The sequence below is a fragment of the Rhipicephalus microplus genome, chromosome 6, assembly GCF_043290135.1.
Source record: "Rhipicephalus microplus isolate Deutch F79 chromosome 6, USDA_Rmic, whole genome shotgun sequence".
NCBI lineage: Eukaryota > Metazoa > Arthropoda > Arachnida > Ixodida > Ixodidae > Rhipicephalus > Rhipicephalus microplus.
The window spans coordinates 11,789,015-11,813,649 of NC_134705.1; the positions used below are offsets into that span (position 1 = coordinate 11,789,015).

At 47.0% G+C, this 24,635-nt stretch overlaps 1 protein-coding gene and 1 pseudogene across 12 annotated transcripts in view; one reads left to right on the forward strand and one right to left on the reverse strand.

Annotated features, from left to right (window-relative positions):
- Positions 1-24,635, forward strand: part of MED17 (mediator complex subunit 17) — a 258,928-nt gene that overhangs the window by 162,830 nt on the left and 71,463 nt on the right. For all 12 annotated transcript variants that reach the window (XM_075865805.1, XM_075865809.1, XM_075865806.1 and 9 more), the window contains 2 exons: positions 3,678-3,812; positions 16,498-16,754. In XM_075865805.1, coding sequence (XP_075721920.1) covers positions 3,678-3,812; positions 16,498-16,754 — 392 coding nt within the window. The remainder of the gene's footprint in view (positions 1-3,677; positions 3,813-16,497; positions 16,755-24,635) is intronic.
- Positions 18,600-22,294, reverse strand: LOC142765194 (uncharacterized; annotated as a pseudogene).

Below are 24,635 nucleotides of genomic sequence, written 5' to 3' on the forward strand. Positions count from 1 at the left end.
GCAGAGGTTTATAACTACAGCCCAAGGTGCTAGGTCAGAAGGGGAGGGAGCTATTGAATATATAAGTACAAGGGTGACAGAAAAGTTTCAACAAAGAAGTGCCTTATGCATCACAATGAACAAGGATGGATCAAGTGACGCAATGGCACCATTTTCACAACGAGGGTGGGAAAGGGCTGAGAAGAGGGTTCCTAGTAGTACATCAACAGGCCCAGATGGCATTCCAATTATGCTGATAAAGACATTGGGTCCGAAGCCTAAACAGACTTTGAGAGAGGCAGTGAGCAAAACAATAATCTATGATGAAGTCCCCGATGGATAGAAACTTAGCAGGATGAGCCTGATCTATAAAGGAACTGGGGACAAAGCTGACCTAAACAACCACCGTCCTATAGCAGTGACATTAGTGGTCTACAGGCTGGCGTTGCAGATTATAAAGAGAAGACTGCATGCATGGATAAAGGATGAGGGGGTGAATGGGTTTCGGAAACACAGGAGGTTGGAAGACAATCTGTTCTCACTGACGCATTGCATCGAAATATCGGAAAAGGAACACAGGCCCCTCTGGCAAGCATTTTTGGATATCAAGGGAGCGTACGATAGCGTGGTTCAAGAGGACTTGTGGGGAATACTGAACACACTAGGTGTGGAAGGTGGAGTCACTAATCTTTTAAAGGATATCTGTAAAAGTAACAAGGTAGTTATAAAGTGGGAAAAACAGGTATCTAAACCAACAGAGGTAAAACAAAGGCTTAGGCAGGGGTGTCCTCTGTCACCCTTGTTATTCATGATGTACCTATAAGGATTAGAGGTTGAATTAGAGGGAAGTGGACTTGGCTTCAACCTCTCTTTCGTCCAACAAGGAAAACTCATAGAACAGGCACTACCAGCATTGGTGTAAGCAGATGATATAGTGCTAATGGCCGACAACAAGGAAGATTTGCAAAGATTGATAGACATCTGCGGTAATGAGGGAGATAGGTTAGATTTCAGATTCAGTAAAGAAAAATCAGCAGTCATTATTTTTAATGACAATGAAGATAGTGAGCTTAAAATACAGGAAGTCACGCTAGAGATAACAGATAAATACAAATATCTGGGTGTACGGATAAGCAATGGGGACGAGTACCTAAGGGAACAGGAAATATACGTGACGACTAAAGGTAACAGGAATGCAGCGGTGATGAAAAACAGGGCACTGTGGGATTACTATAGGTATGATGTTGTGAGAGCAATATGGCAAGGGGTCATGGTTCCTGGTCTGACGTTCGGCAATGCGGTCTTGTGCATGAGATCAAAAGTTCAAGCAAGATTAGAAATTAGGCTACGTGGAATAGGTAGGCTTGCTTTAGGAGCTCACAAGAATACACCAAAGCAGGGAGTACAAGGTGATATGGGATGGACATCATTTGAGGGCAGGGATGCTAGCAGCAAGATAAAATTTGAGAAGCGATTGAGAGAAATGGGGGAGGAGCATTGGGCTAAGAAGGTTTTCAGCTACTTGTGCATGAAGAATGCCGATACAAAATGGAGGAAGCGAACCAGTAAATTGATGGGTAAATACTTAGAAAACAGCAAGGGGCCAAACCAAAAAGAACTATTGTTTAAGAAGAAGGTGAAGGAAACGGAGACTGACATGTGGAGAATTGGCATGATTAAGAAGTCCGCACTAGAGATCTATCGAACTTTTAAGCAGGAAATTGCCAAGGAAAGGATCTATGATAATACTCGGGGTGGTTCTCTACTGTTTGAGGCCAGGACAGGAGTATTGCGAACCAAGACATATCGGGCCAAATACGAAGGGGTAGACACGGTATGCAGTGCATGTGGAGAGGAGGAGGAAACTGCCAAACACTCGATAATGTTCTGTTGAGGGCTTCATCCTATAGATCAGGATAATGGCGCAGAGTTTTTCAAAGCACTGGGGTTAAGAGATAGAAAGGGCCAAATAGACTTTAAGCGGGTAGAAATAACTAGAAGTAGGTTATCTGCTTGGTGGCTATAGTCAAGGCACGAGTGAAAATTAAACCATTCACTGCAAAGTATCAGTCCTATACTTCAATATTTAAAGGGGAAAAAAAGATAAATCTAGTTGTTTGTTCACTAAGTATAACGGCTAGGCGGCGTTAGCCGCCGCCCGATCTAAAGGGTACAGCCTCATCAATCCATCCATGCATTCATCGAGGCGAAAGGAAGCGCTCGTTATTGCGCGCGGGTGTGCGCGAGGCGGGCATGCGCGGGTGTGCCCCCCCCCCCCCCCCAACCTCCAAAAAAAAAAAAAAAAAAAAAAACAACACAACTTCAGCGCGTTGCAGTGCCACGCTCTTAGTTAGCATCACATATGTGGGGCCATGTTGCCTATAGAGGGCACTTACCGAATAGTTTTTCGTGCTATCCGTGTCTGTGTTCGTGTAGTTTGCTCTTCGTTTTCGATGCCGCTAGTGCGTGCATAGTTTCACTGTGCGCGCATGGTGTGGCCTCGATGTTGTTCAGCTTTTTAATGTATTATTGCGATGTAGCAATTGTATGGACAGTCTCGGCTGATTGTTTTTTTTTTTGCCGCCACCGCCGTTATTCACCGTATATGTATACGTGTCTATATATATATATATATATATCTGAGAATTCATGACAGAAGAATAAAAGCCGCCCACGCTCGGCGCTTTGCGGCTCGTCACGATGCCCCGACGCCCGTTTATCTCCCACGCGCACTTTGCCCCGTAAGGGGGGGGGAGAGGGGTTAGATGCCTCTGCGCGCGCACGCTTATTCTTCGCTGGGGAAAATCACGCTTTGACTGGTATGATTGAATTTAGTTGCTGTGCACACAAAAATCTCTTCCCTCGCTGGGCAGGCGCCGTTTGCCAAAAGAGTGCACTTGTCAAACACAGCGCAGTAGCAGCTGGGGCACTTGTTAGCTCGCACTCATATCTGCACCTGTGATTACATTTTCTGTCTCGTTTTTGTTTAAACAGCGTGTCAAGTGTAGAGCGGTAAACGTTAGTTTGTTCTCGTTCTGTGTATATTGTTTTCGTGTGTCATTCGTGCGTGAGCAGCGTGCTGTGCATTTCAATCTGCTTGCAGTTCTCAGCTTTACATTGCAAGTTGTTGCTATTGCATTGATTGTTTCGCGCTTGCGGTTTTTCTTGATTTTGGACAACCGTGTTGTCACCACCGAGGGGATGTGAGATTAGCCGCTGATGGAAACTCTCCGTTACCACGTTGACGACAGATCTTCGGAGGTCGGCTTATTATTCATTTTTAGTAAGTTTACTGTAATTTAAAAGGCTACTAGTCTGTGCCAATTTGTAGGTCGTCGTGGTACAATAAGTTGTACGAAGTTGTCAAAAACTTGTCTTACCCCTGTCCCACTTTGAGAGGAGAATTAGTAAGTAAGGACGAAACCAACATTTTAATTATTACTCTAAAAGTTCTTGCATACAAATAAATAATGTTGTGAACTCTTACGGAACATTTTTTTTGTTCTCTAACTAACTGAATGGAACTTTTTGTGGTGAAACGAAAGTAAGACATAAACTAGAAAAATTTATCTGAAACCCTGATTAGCAGTGTGTCCAGTCTTCATGTGTTGCCATCTGTGGGCTTCTCGTGCAGCTGTTTTGAATTGTTTGCGTTCATGACCACTTGATTCAGTGATTGAGGAGCATTGTGCTTTCAGCGGGCTCTCGTTTCTGGCAGAGCGGCACTTTCGAGGTGTCTAAGAGCAGTGAGCATCGGGCTGGCAGCTCCCTGCAGGTGACTCTGCCTTCAGAGCTGGAGGGCATCTCCTACATTCAGGTCACCATCCAGAAAGGTACGTGCAATGCTTGTTTGTGATGGCCATGGCATAGTTTGCACTTTTTTGCAAGTCATTTCGCAGCCGAAGAAATTGAATTCTCCAATGCTGGGGATGCCTACCAGTTTTTCATTGTAGAAGCTTGGGGGTATTTTGGTAAAACACTGGAAGGAACGCAACACAGTAAAAGACAAGAAAGGGCACACACAGTACGAACTTGCAACACTTTATTCGTAGGATAGGTAGGATGAACCTATACACGGATGGGCAGGTGCCTAAGCGAACGTATGTGAGAGTGCATAATAGTAGTGGGCACAATCGATGGTCTAAGGCCAGCTGGCATGCATTACGGTGAATTGTGGTTGTGTGGCCCTCTTTGAGAAAAATGGTGTTCTGGTTATAGGTAAAACTCACAGTTGATATGTAAAAACATTGAGGCAGACTTCATCGAAAAGTTCGTTAGCGGGCACCAGTATTCCTGTGGTAGCACCTTAATCTCATGAAATATCATATCTAAGCAGGCGACATGATTTACTTGGTGAATTGTCAAGGCACTGTTGGTCTTTTTGACTGATTTCGAGTGGGAGGAAGAAAAGGGCAGCAGAGGTTTCTGTCCCCTTGGACCCTACAACCAGTATGCATGCGCGTCATGGATATATTTAAGAACATCAAGGAACAATCCATTTTGGATGTGCAATTTTTAGTGAGTTGCCATTTAATGGGAGTCACTCTTGACTGCCAAAATGCTCAGTGCACTAGCAGGCTACCCTGACCACCTTCTGATGTCAGTCCCCTCTCAAAGAACCTTCAGGTTGCCAGCAGAATGCCGCAGTCATTACAAATGCAGAGATCCCATTCCTGCGCCAACTGCGCCAAAGTGTGCTAAACGAGATTTGCTGCACCAACTTGATAAAATCGACGTAAATTGCGCCAAACCGTCTATCTTAGGGGTTCGCAACCTGTGGCCTGCGGGCTGCATGCGGCTCGCTGGGCAGTTTTATGCAGCTCTCAGAATGAGGTCAAAACCTTGAAATCAGTAGACACTGTAATTGTGGCAGTATTTAAATAACATTAAATAATGTTTTAATCACCGGAGACAGCGGTCGCATCTAATCAGAGAATTCTTTGCTTTTCTGCGAACAGGCCCCTGCTGCTTTCAAAAATTGGCCGCCAGTACTTCTGCGGAGCAATGAAACTCAACCTCATTCTGCGGTGGGACCGCAATCAAGGTTCCGATGAGCGCATCTATAACAGAAGGCTAGAGATATGTCACTGTTCACGAAGGTGATTGCAGTGGTGTTATTTCTGCATTAGTTTATTCACGTACGGCAATGATGTACTGTAATTGCAAACGAAGCCCATTTGCAAACGAAACCTGGTCGCAGCAAAAAATACCGTATTTACTTGTGCAATGGACACACTTCTTTTCTCGAAAAATCTCGGCAAAGTTTGGAGTGCATTTATTATGCGGGGCAGATTTTATGAAAACATTTTCGGCATGAGTAAAAAATGCTGTAATAAAAAAAAAAAGTTTGGTCGCTTAGCTTTTCGCATAAGCGTAGACTGTTCGGAAACAGGTTCTTTGTTGCACTTTACTCATCTTCGGTGGTTGATGGCCTTATCTTCTGCAAGTTGTCCCCGCAACGCAACACGCAAGCCATAAAAGCGTTTTGCGGCTATTTTTTTTCGCAATCCGCAACAGTGGTATCTGCTGTGATCTCGAGAAGCGCCCAGAAGCGTGTCCTATGACGCACTTTGCCTACTTTGCGACAACCTCGCATGGTGACGCCGTTGTCATTGTAGCATTGATGATGATTGATATGTGGGGTTTAACGTTCCAAAACCACCATATGATTATGAGAGATGCTGTAGTGGAGGGCTCCAGAAATTTTGACCACCTGGGGTTGTTTAACGTGCACCCAAATCTGAACACATGGGCCTACATTTCCACCTCCATTGGAAATGCAGTTGTCATTGTAGCAAGTAACGAATATTGCAGCAAGCTACCCCCTAAACATCAAAACGAACCGTCGATAACAAGATTAACGACAAATACGGCTGCTGCCTCAGTTCCACATGAGAAGTTTCTGTACGTGCGACGAACAAGGGAGGCAAGTGTCGGGGCTGCTATCATGTTGTGGAAATCGTCACGATCTTTTCTGGGTGACAAGCGAATTTTATGGTTTTCCAGAAACTTGAGACGCGATAGCGACAAATGACCCTTCATGACAGCAAATGCTGTAGTCGTCACTCGAAAATAGCATGCACGTCGTTGGGCCTTATAGTTTTGTATTTGCAGGAAGCGATCGTTGGTCCGGGCGGGCAGATTCGTCACCTTCGCTCGCTGTGTGCTTATCAGCTGGGATGTCTCTACACTCACATTCATGAACCCTGCTGTGGCGCACAGATAAAAAATACGGGAGACGTGCCGCACACAGGTAGAAAGGAAAAAATATGGCACGCGGCCACACGCGGGGGGGGGGGTGAGCCGAGGGGGGTCGGCAAAAATAACAAAGAACGGAAAAACGAAAGAGGTCCAACAGGTGAAGAGACGCCATGTGTTGATTAGCCAGACTGCAGCAGATAAATGTAGGGTGTGCGTTTATTATGTGGGGGGAAAAATTCAAATTTTGACGACTAAAGTTGGGGGTGTGTTTATTATGCAAGTGCGCTCATTATGTGAGTAAATAAGGTATTATACCTAGGAACAAAACTAACATGCAACAAGCCTAACATATTGTTTATTTTATAAAACAACAGGGCGAGAGACAACAAAAGGCCTCAAGTACTGGTTTCATAACCAGATTTTCGTGTTCCAAGGACATCACGCTGTCATTGAAGTTAGAATCCCTTACAACGACCATATCCAGGATATTTAATCAAGTGCACACGCGTGTGTACTTGATTTCATGTTAGAAGCACCTCTGTCGAGCAGTGATAGAACCCACGTTCATTTCTCGCGCTGCTTCGTGTTAAGTAGAACCTTGTTATAACGATGTGGGATATGATGAACGAAGCAATTGTAATTCCCCTTTAAATTCTCATTGACAGCGATGTATTTAATACTTCCTTTTAACGAAGTGAAAATATCCTTGCAATGGTTATAATGAACCATCCTTTGTCCACAACGAGCATTTACTGATCATTTCGGTATACGTCAATTCAATATCTTTTAACGCACGACAGTTTACGAATCATCACAGCTGCGGTTATTTTTAACTCGCGCCTTGCACTCGCGCGAAGCCGCTTGCCAACACGCGCGTGGGTGTGTCTCCCTGCCTCCCCTTTCTTCAGGAACTAAGGAAGTTGCCCGCGCAGCAACTCGTGCGAGCGTGCGCGTCAGGCGGCCTCCCCTCTCCTGTAGAACTCATTGACCTGCCCGCGCATCTGACATCCTCCTCCGCCTCAGCTGCGCACTGGGACGGCAGAGATTGCGGCTATGTTTTTTGTCGTTCGCTGTGGAAGAGCAACACCACCTGTATTAGTTTCGCTGCCCGACATGAGATGGACAACAGCAGCGGTAAACCTAAGCGCAAAAATATAACAATCGAGCAGAAGCCGGCAATGTTGAAAGCTGTTGAGTTCGGCGTCGGGAAAAAAAATTGTAGTCGAAGATTTCAGTGATGTGGCCAATGAGGGTGCCGCGGGCGACCAGACACAGTCGTCGTAGGACGCTCTCCTTGACGCTGGCGTTGTGCATAACTTTCTGCACATACATTGCTTCTAATGCTGACGGGGTGACGAAAGTGTGGTGACGGGGGTGCATGATGACAGTGACGAATGTGTCGACACCTTGGAGCCTAATGTTAGCGAACCCGACGTACCAACGCCCGCGCAAGCTCTGCATGCGACAGACTTGCTGTGACGCCACTTTAGTGCTTACGATGACCATGAGGACGGACTTTTGACAGCCGTTCTTTGTGCGGCGGGCTGCTGTGATATTCGGTAGTGAGTACATTCTCTCTTTCTGGATAATTCTCATTAGAAATGGATCATTTTATTTTTTCTTTTTTTAAATTTTCACCAAAACAGATAGAATGGCGAAAAATGGGGAAACGGTAAAAAAGCTGCAGTTATTTCAGCTTGACTAAGCACCGTCGACCCTACATCAGCAATGACAGGGTGAAAAGGAAATACAATAAAATGAAAAAAAAAAAAACAAATATTATAAAGCAGGAAAACAATACGAGCAGAAGACAAAGTAGATGACAGGCCAAGGTATACAAGCAAAAAGGAATCTTTCATAAACACATGAACACAGTAATTCGCAGAGTATGTAACATCACTTTTGAACATAAGAAAGGTACACAATGAGGTTACACAAAAGAAATAATAAGGAAAAAAATATATAAAGGTGCACAATAAATGATGCAAAGCAATGCAGAGTGACTGTCACACAGGTCCCGTTAATTAGGGAGGCAATCGCCGGGCTAATTCCAAGGGCCGAAGTATCGGCCCCTGAACCGCACCACGAAAGCGTGGACAATTTAGAAGTGGTCCTTTTCGGCGCGCCAGTGGACGCCCGCTGTGGCCCAAAGAACAAGTCAGAGCCGAGAGTTGATAACCAAAACAAAATTATATTCTCAATAATGGCAGATCGAAAAAATACACAAGAATGCACACTCCACAATAGTTACATACAATATGTCACCAATCAAACAACGTACTACACAGTACAATCAGCCACACTCGAAACAACGGACACAGACAACAATACGCACTCCAATGCAGTCGCATGCATTGAACAACCAAGACACTTAAAGACTAAAGAGATAGAAAACCTATTCAGTCCAAAGTTCTTGGAACAAAAATCTGGATGATACTCTTCCGAGAATCACTCACTCAAAGTCCAGCGTTGTTGTCATTCCGCTGCCCCCGAAGTTTCTCTTCCAGGAAACCTCACGTCTTCACTTGGCCCCCGAAATTTCTCTTCCAGGAAACCTCGCGTCTTCAATTGGCCACTCTCTAAGCTTCAAACTTCTTCGCCGGAAACACGTCGGCTTCACACACGCAGCTGTTGCCACGCGTCTTCGCTCGATAGCGGTAAACACACACTCTTGCCTGTAGCTCGAGTCGTCACCCCCCAGGTCAAAATCATCTTCTTCTCCTGCTTTGTCTCTACGGACAAAACCTTCGCCGACTACACGGCGGAATCCCTACGCGCTCTGGCGCTAACTTCCGTCTTCTCCTGATCTCTCACCTCGGCTGCTCCATTAAATACCTTCCGCGCGAGATTCCAAAAAGTTCTCGTCATTTCGTCGGCGCGATACTCAGCGAAGGCTGGGGAGAGAGTGAGACGGTTCGAATGCTGTACGCGACGGATGACTCAACCCGGCATCACCACGCCCCTTTCCATCTAGAACATTCGAGTGCTTGCTCGGCCGCCGTTGTGGGGTGAGGAGGTTCGTCGGCGAACCTACGCTTCCGAGAAGGGAGGGTCGCACGCCCGGGGAGTCCTTGGATGCTTGTTTTCTCTTTTTTTTTTCGTTGACCTCGCGGCGTCGCTCCCGCGCGTTATCGCAAGAATTTGGCGGCGCGCCCTTTTTGAGCGCTCGTTTTGTGACATTGCCCCCCACTTTAAGAATATTATCTCATAATATTCAAAACCACACAAACGAGCGCGAACAGTCACCACACACTCTCACAGACTGTAACACAATCCGTTGCTCATGACACTTCACATTCACAATAGATCACGCAATACAATTGTACATTGTAATTCAATCTCACAACACATGAAATATAACCACCGGTACATGAGTACAACACTCCATCACATATTCCAAACAATACAAATGTACAAAGTTCTCTCATTACAACAATTGTACAATACTATACATCACATCACAAACACTTCGACACTTGTGACACAGGATAACACAACATTAACACAACATATGGCACTCAGCACTGCCAAACACATTCTGATTCGACCTCAGCACTTATTCTGTGTACTTTGAGCGGCGCTTGCGTCCTTTCTTGCGGTGCTCGCTCGATCTCTTCTGGTTTTTCCTCGTTTTCTTCTGGCGAGCCCCTTCCAACGACGGTATCTGAGGCGGCGTCTCAGCCATCGTTGTCACTTCCGACACTGCTAACGGGTCATGACGCTCAACCGATCCTGCCCGGTTATTCACCCGCTTGTTCATGTCACGACATTGAGCCTGGCTGGCCGACTCCGTCACCTTTACACTGTCAGTCGGTTGAGGTCGTGCCGACGTACGTCCAGCTGCCCAGCATGAGAACTCATTCAATACGATGATGTTCTCATTCACTGTCTCTTGCGCCCAGGCTTCACCTTGGGCTCGAGTGAGATCCTTCACGGGATTTTTCTCCGCTGTATCTCGCGGCCCCTGTGTCGGCGGGGGCTCCATCTTCGGGTCTTCCCCCAAACGTTCTGGTTCGTTCGGCCCTCGCGCCCCGTCGATGTTTCCGATGACGAGGTCGTACAGGGGGGTCGTCATACATAGAGCCGTAACCTTCCCGCTGAAGTACGGGGTTTCAACCTCAATTTCTGCTTCGGGAAGCATCCGAACCGTACTGTCAACCAGGCAAACCGGTTTCGTTTTGCCTGTCAACTCACTTTCCCGTACCAAATTTCGTCACACGATAACCGTGGAGCTACCGGTATCTCTTAACACTGTAACCTTTTTGCCCGCAACTTTTCCAGGCAGCGTTGGCATTCCCTTCGTAAGACTGGTTGGCTGTTTTGTCATTACAGCACCCACAATAGGAATTTTCTTCCCATTTTTCAATTCTACAAATCCGTCGGTGACGGCATTATTATCGGATTTCGGTGCTGCTAGCACACAGGATACCTGGTGAGTTTGACTCGCTCCGTTACGACATGCGTCTTTGTGCCCAGTCTGACCACACTTGAAACATTTTAATACCGTAGGGCTCGTAAAGATTGTTCGACAGTTGTTTGCGCGATGACCCACTCGGTTACACAGAAAACATCGCGGAACACTCTCCGGTGCACGCTTCTTTTGTTCGGGTGCCAAATTTTTCGAATCTTCGGGACACTCCTTCTTGACCTTGGCCAAATTAGTTCCGCCTTGCGCTTCCAAGAATTGATCAGCCAATTCAAGCATCTCTTCAAGTGACTTGGCTCTCCTCTCTTTCAAGTACAGCGACAGGCTTGGGTGACAACTAGTAAGAAATTGCTCTCTAATAAGGAGCTCTCTAAGCTCATCGTACTCCTGCGCTGTCCCTGAAAGTTCAATCCATCTGTCGAAATAATGGCTAAGTCGGGCGGCGTACTGCGTAGCCGTCTCACCATCAGCTGCCTTTCCTGTCCGAAATCTGTCCCGGAAACCTTCCACAGTAAATCTAAATCGCTTCAGCAAAGCAGTTTTCACCTTTGCATAGTAGGCTGCATCGGTCGGCGTCAGCCTACCGTACACACTGAGTGCTTCACCACTCAAGCAAGTACTCAAAGCAGTTGCCCATTGATGTTCCGGCCAATTCTGGCTCCTCGCAATCGTCTCAAATCGGTGAAGGTACGCGTCAAGGTCGTCCTTCCTTTCATCAAACGCTACGAGCAGCTTGCTTGGGTTCAAGCGGAAGCCGTGATCTTCCCGTTCGCTGCTTTCAACTCTAGCTTGGACGGGAGTTTCAGTTCGCTGTTGCAAACGGAGCCGCTCGAGTTCCATTTCGCGCTGCCGCTGCCGTTCTCTTTCAGCCATCTCCGCTTCTCTTTCTTCTCTCGCCCTTTCAGCTGCCAACCTTTCTTTCTCCAACTCAGCTGCTTTTTCTTCCTTGGCCCTCTCTTTCTCTTCTTTTTCCTTCTGGGTGACCCACTTCCGTAGTTCGGCGCCAGAAAGACCCATCTTCTCACCAAGAGCGACTAACTTTTCGATCCATTGTGTCTCGCAAATAAAACCTTGCCGCGTGCAAAAAATATCTGCCTAACTCAGTATATCGGAACACTCTCCTGCACTCGTTGACGAGAACACTGAGCAACACACAAAATCGTTCCGATAGCACTATCAACAACTCGAGGCTCTTTCTCACTACCTTGGACACACTGTGCACCAAAAGGTCCTGTCGCGGACGCCAGATTAATTGTCACACCGGTCCCGTTAATTAGGGAGGCGATCGCCGGGCTAATTCCAAGGGCCGAAGTATCGGCCCCCCGAACTGCACCACGAAAGCGTGGACAATTTAGAAGTGGTCCTTTTTGGCGCGCCAGCGGACGCCGGCTGTGGCCCAAAGAACAAGTCAGAGCCGAGAGTTGATAACCAAAACAGAATTATATTCTCAATAATGGCAGATCGAAAAAATACACAAGAATGCACACTCCACAGTAGTTACATACAATATGTCACCAATCAAACAACGTACTACACAGTACAATCAGGCACACTCGAAACAACGGACACAGACAACAATACGCACTCCAATGCAGTCGCATGCATTGAACAACCAAGACACTTAAAGACTAAAGAGATAGAAAACCTATTCAGTCCAAAGTTCTTGGAACAAAAATCTGGATGATACTCTTCCGAGAATCACTCACTCAAAGTCCAGCGTTGTTGTCATTCTGCTGCCCCCGAAGTTTCTCTTCCAGGAAACCTCTGTCGTTCCGCTGCCTCAAAGTATCTCTTCCAGGAAACCTCGCCCAAGTTTCTCTTCCAGGAAACCTCACGTCTTCACTTGGCCCCCGAAATTTCTCTTCCAGGAAACCTCGCGTCTTCAATTGGCCACTCTCCAAGCTTCAAACTTCTTCGCCGGAAACACGTCGGCTTCACACACGCAGCTGTTGCCACGCGTCTTCGCTCGATAGCGGTAAACACACACTCTTGCCTGTAGCTCGAGTCGTCATCCCTCAGGTGGAAATCATCTTCTTCTCCTGCTTTGTCTCTACGGACAAAACCTTCGCCGACTACACGGCGGAATCCCTACGCGCTCTGGCGCTAACTTCCGTCTTCTCCTGATCTCTCACCTCGGCTGCTCCATTAAATACCTTCCGCGCGAGATTCCAGAAAGTTCTCGTCATTTCGTCGGCGCGATACGCAGCGAAGGCTGGGGAGAGGGCGAGACGGTTCGAATGCTGTACGCGACGGATGACTCAACCCGGCATCACCCCGCCCCTTTCCATCTAGAACATTCGAGTGCTTGCTCGGCCGCCGTTGTGGGGTGAGGAGGTTCGTCGGCAAACCTACGCTTCCGAGAGGGGAGGGTCACGCGCCCGGGGAGTCCTTGGATGCTTGTTTTCTCTTTTTTTTTCGTTGACGTCGCGGCGTCTCTCCCGCGCGTTATCGCAAGAATTTGGCGGCGCGCCCTTTTTGAGCGCTCGTTTTGTGACAGTGACCTATGTAAACAATACAAATCTACAATAATAGTGTTTGCACATCGATATTTTTTCAATGTGTCAATTTTTATGTCTTGCTGCTCGTATGAGTTCAATATAGTAGGCAGCATGTGGCTAAGTCTTTGGGTGCCGTAATTGGTGCAAGATAACGGGGGTTTGTATTGATGGAAGTAAATGATTTGTGTATGTTCAAGATTTGCAAGTGTCAGGAATGCGTCGAGTTTCCCTCTGTTTGCGCATTAGTTCATTATAATGGCTATAATGAACTAATGGTTATAATAGTAATACGACTCCCCTTCAACTTCATTATAATGAGATTTGACTGTATACCTATACCGAAATGCTCCTAATAGTAAGATTACCTGCTTCAGAACTAAATTTTTATTGCTGTAAAATGCTTCTAATAGCAAGATTACCTGCTCCAAAATGCTCCAGAACTAAAATTTTACTGCTCAAAAGTGCTTCTAACTGCAAGATTACCTGTTCCAAGATGCTTCAAAAGTAATGTTTTAGTGCTCCAAGATGCTTCTAATCGCAAAAGTACTTGCTCCAAAATGTTCCAAAACTAATTTTTACTGCTCCAAAGCACTCCAAAACAAATATTTTACTGCTCTGAAATGCTCCAAAACTAAAATTTGACTACTCCGAAATTTGCTACAAATCGGCAGTCTCTTGTGGTATGACTGCAAATGTTCTAAAGAAGTTTGCAACCATGCTCTGCCTACACAAGATTTACCACAACACAAGAAAGCGGGGTCCTCTACAGAGTCGCCAGTTCAGCTGTAAATTCGGGCTCCTTTTTATAGCCAACTTGCTTGTACAGTTTTACAGCGAATATGGTCATTTTAGTGATCATCACGTCTACCAATAGCACATTTGTAGTTCACCAATAATCTGCATGGTGACGACTTTACATAGTTGAGTGGTGAAGTGAGATGTACCTCGGGGGAATCAGTAGTTAATCTTGCACTGGCGAAGGCGCATTACCACATTGGGGACAAGTTGAACATTACGTACGTGCTTTTGTTCATAATTGCACATATCTTCACTGTGAAAAACATGTTAAGGTATTTACAGTGGCCCTCCCATGCTTCTAAGCATCACTGGAGACCACATCAACACGTAGCAGTGCTCGCCAGAACTATTGCGAACGAAAATGACGATGAACGGCACAGGCCTGTGAATGTAACGTTAGATGTATGCTTTATAATGGGGAATACTGCTCGTCTTTTTTTTCTTTAGCATGGTTTTTCACTGAATGCAGAAGAGGCTAAAGCTCTCCCAGTTTTTCTACTTGAAAGCTGGTCAAAGAATGCACCAAACACCACAGGGCTGGAGCAAACATGCCAGGCACACTCTAGGCACCGTTGTTTTGCTCATGGAAATATTTGCTCATGGACCCAGAAATGGTGAGCGGCCTCGTGCTATCGCTGAGTACTCAGAAAGCCAGCAGTCTGCAACCCTTCCGCGTCGCCAATCCTGCTCACCGTCTCCACGGCACTGGACGTTACCTGGCAAACAATCGACATTTTCGGATGTCCTTGCAGGATGATCACCTAGGTCCACGAGCCCGTGCCGGGGAAACTAATAACAGTGATCTTTCGCTGACGTATGCCATCAACGACAAACGTGTCTTTGATCACATCTCCGTTCTTGTCGACAACCACCCTGTAAGGACTCTGGTAGACATGAGCACCGATTGTTCCATGATAAGCGCTGACTTCGTTGAAGAACTGCGAAAGGTAACGACACCTTTGGGACATGGACCCAACCTCCAAACTGCAGGAGGTCACCTATTGACACCGCTGGGAATATGCACTGCACGGCTCCGAATTCGTGAGTCGACATACATTGCTTCCTTCGTCGTATTGCGCGAATGCTCCCAAAACCTAATTCTCGTAATGGATTTCCTTCGCGAGCATGGAATCATTAACATCTTTCACGGCCTGTTCATAACGATCTGTGACGACCACACACCCAGACAAAAGGATACAGCTGCGCAGACCACAACTCTTCGAATTGCTGACGACACCATCGTACTTGCGCGGCGAGCCAGTATGTTGGTATTTGTGGAGAGCGACTATGACAACAAGAGAGTAGACTGCTAATCCATTGGGCTTTGCCCATGTGGGTTCGTGTCCCACCCTCATCTCCACAGTATCGCTGAAACTAACCTCTATATGCTCTTGGCTTGGCAAATTTGTGTCGCGTGCGACATCAGCCAAGTGAAACGTCAGAGGGTTCAGCTTTTGATCACGAATTTCAGCGGCGAGTACCAACACTTGGCAAAGCAAGCAGTGATCGCGAACTTCGAAGCCATTGATGACGAAGCACGTTCTACTATCGCTCTGATTGCCACTGCCGTCGAATGGCACACTTGCATTGTCCAGTTCAGTTGACGTGAATTGCCATGTCTACTGAATTGGACAATGCAAGTCCAGCAACTGAAATGTTGCTGGGGTCCTATCAGTCCTAACACTGACCATCGCTTTCTGCAGCTTAGACAGGTAATTAAATGTCAGTTTATTACTGACGAGTGTCAGTTTTGTGTTGGAAGCAGTTTGAGAACAACAAACTAACAGGCACAGCTGATGAGATGTAGCATACAAAATAGCATACACAGCTCTGACACACTTCCACACTGCTGGCTTCATGTGCTGGTGTTCTTTTGCCTGTGGCATGTGCTGTGGTGTCATCTTCGTCCTTGCCATTACCGTTGTTTTCTGGTGGCAGTGACTCCCTTGAGGCTTTATTCTTTTTGCACGTTCATCGTTGCCCCAGACTTGGTAGTACTAGCTGTTAAATAGTAGCCTCCTGGTGCAAGCGCTGCGATGGCACAGTTGCGACTGTGGTATGATCGTACTAGCCGTGCCAGCTTGGCTAGAGTCTCAGATGTTGGGACCACGTTTTCAGTCACCTTAGATAGGAAGTTCGAATCTCAAACATGTGGCCTGTGTATGTTTTGCTTCTCGCTCATGGCTTCAGAAAAAATGCCCTTAACTTAGTGAAATGGTACACTCATTATTTATTTGCCTATTGCGATTTAGTATAGCATTTTGTTTAGATAAGCTGCAGGTACGTGATTAGTCTCAGGCACTTTTTTCTCCTTGAGGTGGCCCATGGTACCACCATATGTTGCAACATGAGAGGGGGGAAAAACTTGAAATTCATAATGGGTTTTCAGATTTGAGTCATTCTAGAGATCGGTTTTAACATGCTTTTTGATTCCTGATGTCAAAGCAGCTTAAACATGATCCCTATGTGAGACATGCATTCTTTAGAATGGCAGCTTGTTTCTTTTTTACCACTAGGTTGTGTAGTGATGCTATGGAACTGGATGGCAGTAATGTATAAACAGGCGGTGACAGTATTTTTTATGGCGGTGTGCAGACACGGAGACGATAGCGAGTGGCCAGCTGAGCATCAACCTGCCGCAGAACGCCTTTTCCAGCCCCGAGACCCACTGGCAGCAGCGTCTGGAGGCCGCGCAGAATGTGCTCTTCTGCAGGGAGCTCTTTGCTCAGCTGGCACGCGAGGCCGTGCAGCTGCAGCCGTCCATCCCCAACCTGGTGGTGGGCAACCAGATCACGGCCGCCCTTTTCCCGGGCGTGCAGCTCTGCATCGGCCTCTGTCACCGAACACTGCAGGTCTCGCCCTCACCTCTCATTTTTCTTATTGGCCCCTGTTTCGATGAGGTTTGTGTGAATAGTAATTGTTAGGTTGCAAGCGAACACTGACTTGGTCGAATAATTTCGTATCAAATTTGAGTAGTTCATATCACATATTATGCAGAAAAATGATAATTTTTCTCATGACCAAGACTAACCTGCACATTATTTGTTTAAATGAAACGGCACATGTGCAAATGTCAATTTTTTAGCTTTGAAGAGAAGTAGAAGCAACTTTGATCATGCGATTAGACCAAATAGAGAACGGCCTGGTATAAGTTAAAGGGAATAGATTCTCTGTTGTCTTTGTTAAGGTTTAGAGTCTTGACCACCGTATTATTGAACTGACCTTAACTTTTTGTAGTAAGGCTACGGGCAAAAGGACGAGAAAAGTATCAGAAACCTCCTTTATCATGTCCTTAACTCATTAAGTGCAGGCACGAGTAAAGGTAAACTTTCGCAATAAGATTATTACCTCAAGCAGCAATAAATCAGACTTACTGCAATAAACTAACAACAGCATGCACAGAAGCAGCCAAGCATAAACAGTAGAAATATTTCTTTAGGCACTGGCAGCTTTTGGTGAAATACACGTTTTTCGTCTGGCCACTTTTCTGCCACTCTCGTAATCGCATGACTTTTTTCAAGTTTTTTGCTATTTTAGTAAACTGCTCCGACAAAGTGGCCACTTCCTGACAGATTTTGTCAACAAGTACCAAGATGGTCGCCGTGTGCCTTCAAAGAAAACGAAAAACGTGGAAGCAGCTCGCAATAGAGTTCAACAGCTGATGCATCCGTGAACAGCCAGCCAAACAACTGTAAAAGTTTTTGCGCCACTCTGGGAAGTTTTACCAGTACGAGAAAAAGTGTTTTTGCAGCCATAGTAGGTATCCGCTGAACTACACTCATGACACAGTTGGCTACGAAACATTGATGAAACTGTCGGCTCCAAGTTGAAACGTGCCAACTTTATATACCCAGTGCAATGGGATGAACAGCTGCTTGAGACGGGGCACAACGAACCCACGACTATGGATATTTTCCTGTAGCACAGCAAGCAGCACAGCAAGCAGATTCTTCACAACACTTTTTGGTAAGCTGGGGGGCACAAAAATTTCTGCTTGTCGTAGGTCTCAACCGGGTCCCGTCAATCGTTGAGGACTCGCCATGGGCGGTGACTTGTATGTGCACACTGTGCCATTCAATATTTCTTCTTTGCGGTCCACATAATCGACGAAATACGCAGAGTCGCCATCCTCCACCTATGTTGTTCAAGGAAGACCTTAAGGTAGGTCATAGGCTACCTTAAGGGGAGATGCTACTCGAAAAAGGTTTTTTTTATTTCATAACCCAGCTTCTTGAAATTTTAGGTGTTAGTAAAGCTTGCAGTGCTTATTTCATAACTGCAATTATTTTTTTGATAGCTATAGTAGTTCCGGAGTTACTACAACTTTGATATCAAAATATAGGGTTTTTTGTGCACATAATAAAGCTTACTAAGGATTTTCACACAGAATTGCAAAATGGCTCATTCTGCTGCGCTTGAGCAGTACAATACAGAAAAGTACCTCAAATAGAAAATTTATGTGCTACATTTTTTAAAAAAAGTAAAAGTACTAAATGCATATTTTACATCTATCAGTGTATCAAGTTGTGTAACAAAAAATCTGTGATGTATAATGCAACCTAAAGTAGATACTTGTATTCTAGAGTGGCTGATTAAGCTCTGTGCAAAATTTCATCAAAATAGGACTATTCTATGCCTAAAAAAGATTGTGCACAAGATGAGAGAATTAGCTCAAAATGGAAATCGAGAAAAATACATTTGAAAGTTGTAAATATGTTTACTGATGATTACACAGTGCGATTTGCACAAAACTTGGTGATATCATAGAAGGGACACAGCTAGAGCACCTAAAATTGTCCTGCTCCATATGTGGATCCTTCTCACCGCTTGAGAAGGGAGTCATCAAGGCACGCTTTCTTTGCCACGTTCCGCTGATGGGCCCTTGCCTCGGCTGTTTCACACGCAGACATTCTTTCGATTCTCCTCTGGTCGCGGGATTGGCCCAGGGTGATCAGTTGATCTGGTGGGACTACACCAAGCTCCTCTAGCACATGTTCAAAGCTTGAATGTCCTTTATTGAACCACAGCATGGCCATAGCAGCTGCAGTTTCCACTGTTGTCCGGGAGGCAAACTTAGTCTTCGGACACAACAACCAGATTTTGCTGTTCAAAGATTCTGCAGCGTTTTGAGTCTTCCCTTGGATACAACGCACCAGCAACTGTTCATCTGTGAGCCGCTTGTAAATGGGAAGCACAGCCAATCCTTGAGCCTTGGTCAAGATTGGTGTGTGGTCGGGTGGGGCCTCCCCAAGCGCTTCGGCTCGCCTATGCTTGCACCAAGAAGTCGCCCCTTCTGGACAGTATCGGTGGCTGCCTGCTGTGTTGCTCGATGATGAATGGAAATATGAGGCCCAGATGGCACGATGCATTTTCAGAATATCACCTTTGTTGCTTGTGATTGCAATACGGTAATAGTTCTGCAGCTTCTGAATTGTGCCATCTGTCAGCTTTTCCCCTGTGGTGGAAGTCGTGTTGGCAGTTTCCGAAGTGCAGTGCCTAGACGCTTGGCCACATGGTTTGTGCACTCCTCCTTGTCCACAACAACTTCACCATATACCTTGCCCTCAGCAACAGCGGTATAAGCTTTGCTGTCCCCATCATTGAGGAACTTGGTGTGAGAATGTCCTGCCCCATATGCGCAAAGCTGCCTCAGTCTCCATGGCATGAGAGGAGCACTCTGTATTTTTTTCGCAGACAGGTGTGTGGAATGCTTGCCATGTTTCTTCCTCATCACCCAAGTCCTGGTGCCGGCTACAGGCAAGGCAGTAATTCGATAGCACTTCAAAATCTAGGCACAAACCAGTGTCCACAAACACAGCAGTGCCGATGCCATTGTGGCTCTTGTGCCCTCTTTTTTGCCATGTGCCATCATACATGACAGCAACATCAGCCCCATCCACTTTCTCTTTAGTTATCATCCGCGCTTTCGCCATGTTTTCTTGCACAGCTTTGGTAGCTGCAGCATGAACTTTTTTGCCGATTGCAATAAAAGTCTTATGATGCATAGGTATTGGCAGTCCAAGAATAGCGCAAAAACTCGACAGCTGTTCATGCCCGATGGCTATTGCACGCGCAGCCACAGCTACCTTCACATTGACAGCGAAGCTGTCGCGCGAGCTGCCGCGTCGGTAGCTCCAGTCATCACCGGCATCGGTGGGCTGTCTTTCCGGCAGAACACGCCGTGAACTATGCGCGGCAGAAACCACTGACTCGGGACACTCACTGTTATCACAGTGCAGCTCGAGGAAGGAAGAGAGGCCCTTACGTTCACTTGCGGTGTCGCGAACGACGAGTCCAGCGGTGTGGCATGTTGGACAAACAGCACGGCTTACCATCGATGTCAGTGCGCCGATGTCACAAAATACTCCGCTCACAGAGCCACAAACACTCTTCGTTCTCTCGCTTTCGAACTGGTCAATCTTTTTTTATGATGCGCTGATGAACTTGATCGCGGCGTCGATTTCGTCAAAGTTCCCGCAAGCCGCCGTATCCCCGCTGCCTTGGTTAGGCCTAGTGGCCCGCGGCTCGCATTCTTCTACCGCTGCTTTGCGCTTCGGTTTACGTCGATGCCCTCGGTACTTGTTCTTGCTTGCAAACTTTCGTGCTCGGAAGTCTCGGTTCTTCGAGTTATCCATGGTGAACTCGGAAAAACGTAGAAACGCACGGCAAGTGCCGATCGTCGCAAGCGCTCAGCGAGCGAGGCCGATCAGATGTAGCCAATGGCGGCCTCGGTAGCATACCACGTGACCGGTAGAGATGCGCGAAGCGGCTGCAACTTGGCTGTAAACCGACTTGGAAACGACTGTTTTGTGAAATTCCTCACTAAAATACGAAATCAGGGGGATGCCTGTGCCATAGCCTCGTATATAACTTTTGTGCCCGCGCATTGGCGCTAAATACATACGCGCCATCCGTCCCTCATGGTTTTGGCGCTTGCCGCCAGAAGCCGCACCAATCCCATAATAACAGCAGACGACGCGGCCTATGCACGCTTGCGTTTATGGCGGTCTAGAAACCGTCTACATTGCATTGGATTATGCGTATACGTTAAGAAATGCGCACACATAAAATTTTTAACACAAGCGCTGTATGCAGAATGCAATTCTAGCTTTTTTATTTGATTTCGCACTCAAAGCTTGAGCACTTTTCGAGACAACTGTTTGACATGAAAATCTTTCGCCAAGTCGTGTTTGTCGGTCACACTCGTCGCGAAGTTCAGAAAAAGTGGGTGGATAAACTTCACGACCACAACCTCCAAAAGTTTTTCATGGTGTCCCGGGGTCGAGCACTTGAGTTTGTCACGTTTTTATAGTATTTCAGCAGCGTTGTCAACGGCAGCCTTCAGTGGCTGGTTCATATTTCTTGCTCTTGCGAGGAAAACTTCCGCGTAATTCTTTAGAGAATGGAGAACCATTACGAGCTCAGTTGACAGATAGAGGAGTCTACCTCTGTCCTGGTGCCTAATTAAGGCACCCGATAGCGCAGAGGTGTTTGCTTTAGTCACCAGAGTGAAGCATTCATCACAGGAAATGGTTTCGTGTACTGTTCTTGCAATATAGCCACCAACCATTGCTAGTGCAGCAACATCTGGCGTTGGGAGCAACGTCTTCCCCCTGTCGAGACTCTCCTCGAGGGTCGTAGTTGCCTCTGCTGGAAATGCTTCACCGTCATTCTGCGCTGCTCTTGCCGATCGCAGTATGTGTGCTGATGAGGAGCAGCTGCTGCTGTCTGCAGTAATCACGTTGCTGCTGCTGGACGTGCAGGCTATGCCAGTCTTCAGTGCTTTCTCAATCCCAGACAAAACTACCCTCACGTCTGTCTGGTCGTTCGAGCCTGCAGATTTCCTCAACCACCCAAAGAAGGCCTCTATTGGGTCAGAGGACATCTTCCTAGTCAGAGCGAAACGGAAGCGTGTGGCCGTGAGAAGGTACCGAACGCACTCCACGTTTGAGATGGTTGTTATCAGCAAGCCCTCGTACGTTTCCTTGGTGAGAAAATTCTTAGCCGGGCTCTGCCGCTTGATTTCGGCCAGGTAGTCAAGAAATGATTTTTCAAGCCAACCTAGCCGTTCGTCGTCTTCGGATTCGTACTGCTTGCAGTCCGGGTTGTTCTGGTGGACATGCTGGGTGCAGTTGCTTACGTCCATGAGGTTGAACCACCAGTACATGGTGTCCATGAATACAACGGTTGGACCAACGTGGGCGAAGCTTGCGTCACATGTATGACCTGCCCGCTCTTTCAAGAGCTTCAGGGCCGCGGTCACAGGGGGCGAAACGACTTGCACTGCCCTCCTGACGTTCATTTTTTCCATGCTAGTCGGATATATGCGCTTTCTTGTCAAGAACCGCACTGGCTTGACAATACTGCGCTGTTGCATTTTGTAGAGGTCTTTCAGGTACTGGGCGGTTATTTCGCCATCCTTTCCGATATCGCGTTAGAGAAACTGTGACCGTACGTTTTTAATTAAATGGCACTGATCGAAAGCGAGAAAAAGTTTGCCATCTTGATTTGTCGGATGTGGTATGCAGTGCTTGAGGTTACCCCCCCCCCCCCCCCATAGCAGTTGGAACGCCTTCACGTTAATCCGATGGTTGTCGGTAACGATCCGCACGATTCTAAAGCCTATACTCTCAACTTCTTTGAGTACGTTCATCATGATCTGGTGAAGGTTTTCACCGGTGCAGTTTCTAGTAAAAAAATAGGCTACGGGAATCTTATATCTCGTTGACAAGCCACTTAAAATGAAGCAAAGCAGCGAGTTTGCAAGAACTGGCTCATCTGGCTTGCCCGGTTGCTTCTGCGGCAAGCAGTCGCTGTAGTCTACTTCGCCAACGAAGGCATCTCTCTGCTTGAGATAGAGTAAGCGCTGCTTGACCCTCATTTCGTCCACAATGAGCGAGCACGTCTGTGACTGAGCACTCGTGTGTGAAGCGAGCTCAGCTGACAGCCTCTGCTTAATCAAGTCTGTGACGCCTACTTCATTGCGTGACGAACCTAGAAAGCGCTCCAGCGTGACAGGGTAGGCGGAGTAGCCCTGAGCTCCTTATGTGTTCGTATGCCATCGCTGAGAGGTTACGAAGGACCACTGCGTGGCGGACTGTAACTTCGGACCACGTCGGTTTCACCTTCTGAAAATTTTTGACCTGCTCCAGCAGTATTGAGGCAGCCAACTCATTTTCACTTGCCTGCTCGACAACCTGCAAAAACGCTGGGACATAGCAGTTTTCTTTAAGTTTCTGAAGCTTCCTTGTATATTTTTCAACAGTTCCTTTGAGCCTTTCAACATGCGCCCTCAGTTCGCGTTCCTTACGCTTCCACTTCCGTCTTTCGATGGTTGGCAACGAAATGCGTTAGGCTACTTGTACTGCTCTATCCACCTGCGCCGTTCTCGGGACGAAACATTGATCAGTCCTGCTGCTGGAGTTGGGCACTTCTTCAACAAGTAGGGCGTCCGAAGTGCCCGACTGATCATCTCGTAAGTCCGTAAACACATGTGGTGCACCACCACCGACTGCTTTTTTTTTCTTGCTGGCTCGTCAGTTAATACAGCCGCGGCACGCTTCCTGAGGGTCGCATCGCTTTTTTCGGTTTGTTTTCAAGGTTGCAAATACGACGGGTACTCGTGGAAGACGCTGGGCACAGAGCCTTTTTTCAGTCTTCGCGTCGTGCACCCTTCTTTAAAGTCGGATGGGACGAAGTGTCGGCTGCAAACGGTAGAATAGCAAGATGTGCTGTTCGGGGTCCAGTTGTCTCTCGAGATTACCTTAAGCCACTTTTCGCGAAGTTCTTGGTGGCTCGGAATTTCGTGAAAAGATACTCCGGTTTCTTTCCGGTCGCTCCATGATTTGCAGCGTGGTATGCAGCAGTACGGCATTGTGGAGCGTGCGGGGCGCAACCAAACTTCTGACCATGCATAAACAGCCGCCTTTCTTTTTACGGTAGTGCTGCAGCTAACAAAAATACAGCGTTTAGGCACGATTCCTTGCAGCAAGCGGATTTCTCAACGACGTAACACTTTTAACAAAGAACTTACCCAAATCGGCCAAAAGTTGCGAGAAAGCGCACTTGATACAGCCACGGCTGTCTCAGCGAGCGCTGCACTTAACGAAGCTCTTGGGGGAGACTATCGTGCCAGAAAAAACATCAAGGGCAAGCAGGAAACACAATGGGCCAAGCAGGGTTTTACATCGAGCACGGCAAACCAAATTTGCGCGCGACGGGAAAACCGCGGCGTAGCGGTGTGCGCCTGCTGCTGCAGCAAGCGCGGCGCGAGCTATTATGGGATGCGAGCGCTCCTGGTGGAACGCCGAGGCGCAAAACGAGAGAATCGGGGGACGGCGCTGAGGGACCGACCGCTCAGGCACAAAGTTATAGAGGAGGCTATGCCTGTGCACTAGAAGGAGCCTTGATCTACATCACCGAACAAACCCTGATGGTGGACGTCATCGTGTTGCCGAGTGGCGGATTTTCAAAAATAGCCGTCGGATGCGCGAATTCGCGACTTCGGGAGCTACCTTCACTAGCGCAGATCGACTTTTTACCACTTTCTTGTTTGAATTCAGCTATGACCTTTGGGGAAATGATAGTTGAATGATCAAAAGTGATTTTAGAAACAATATCTCAAATGTGAAAATTTTCACAAAAAACGCGATTTTTCGACCCCCATCTCCCCTTAACCGAGCCTTACTTAAGGACGAGGAAAGTTTCACGACATGTACAAGGGTAGGTTCTTG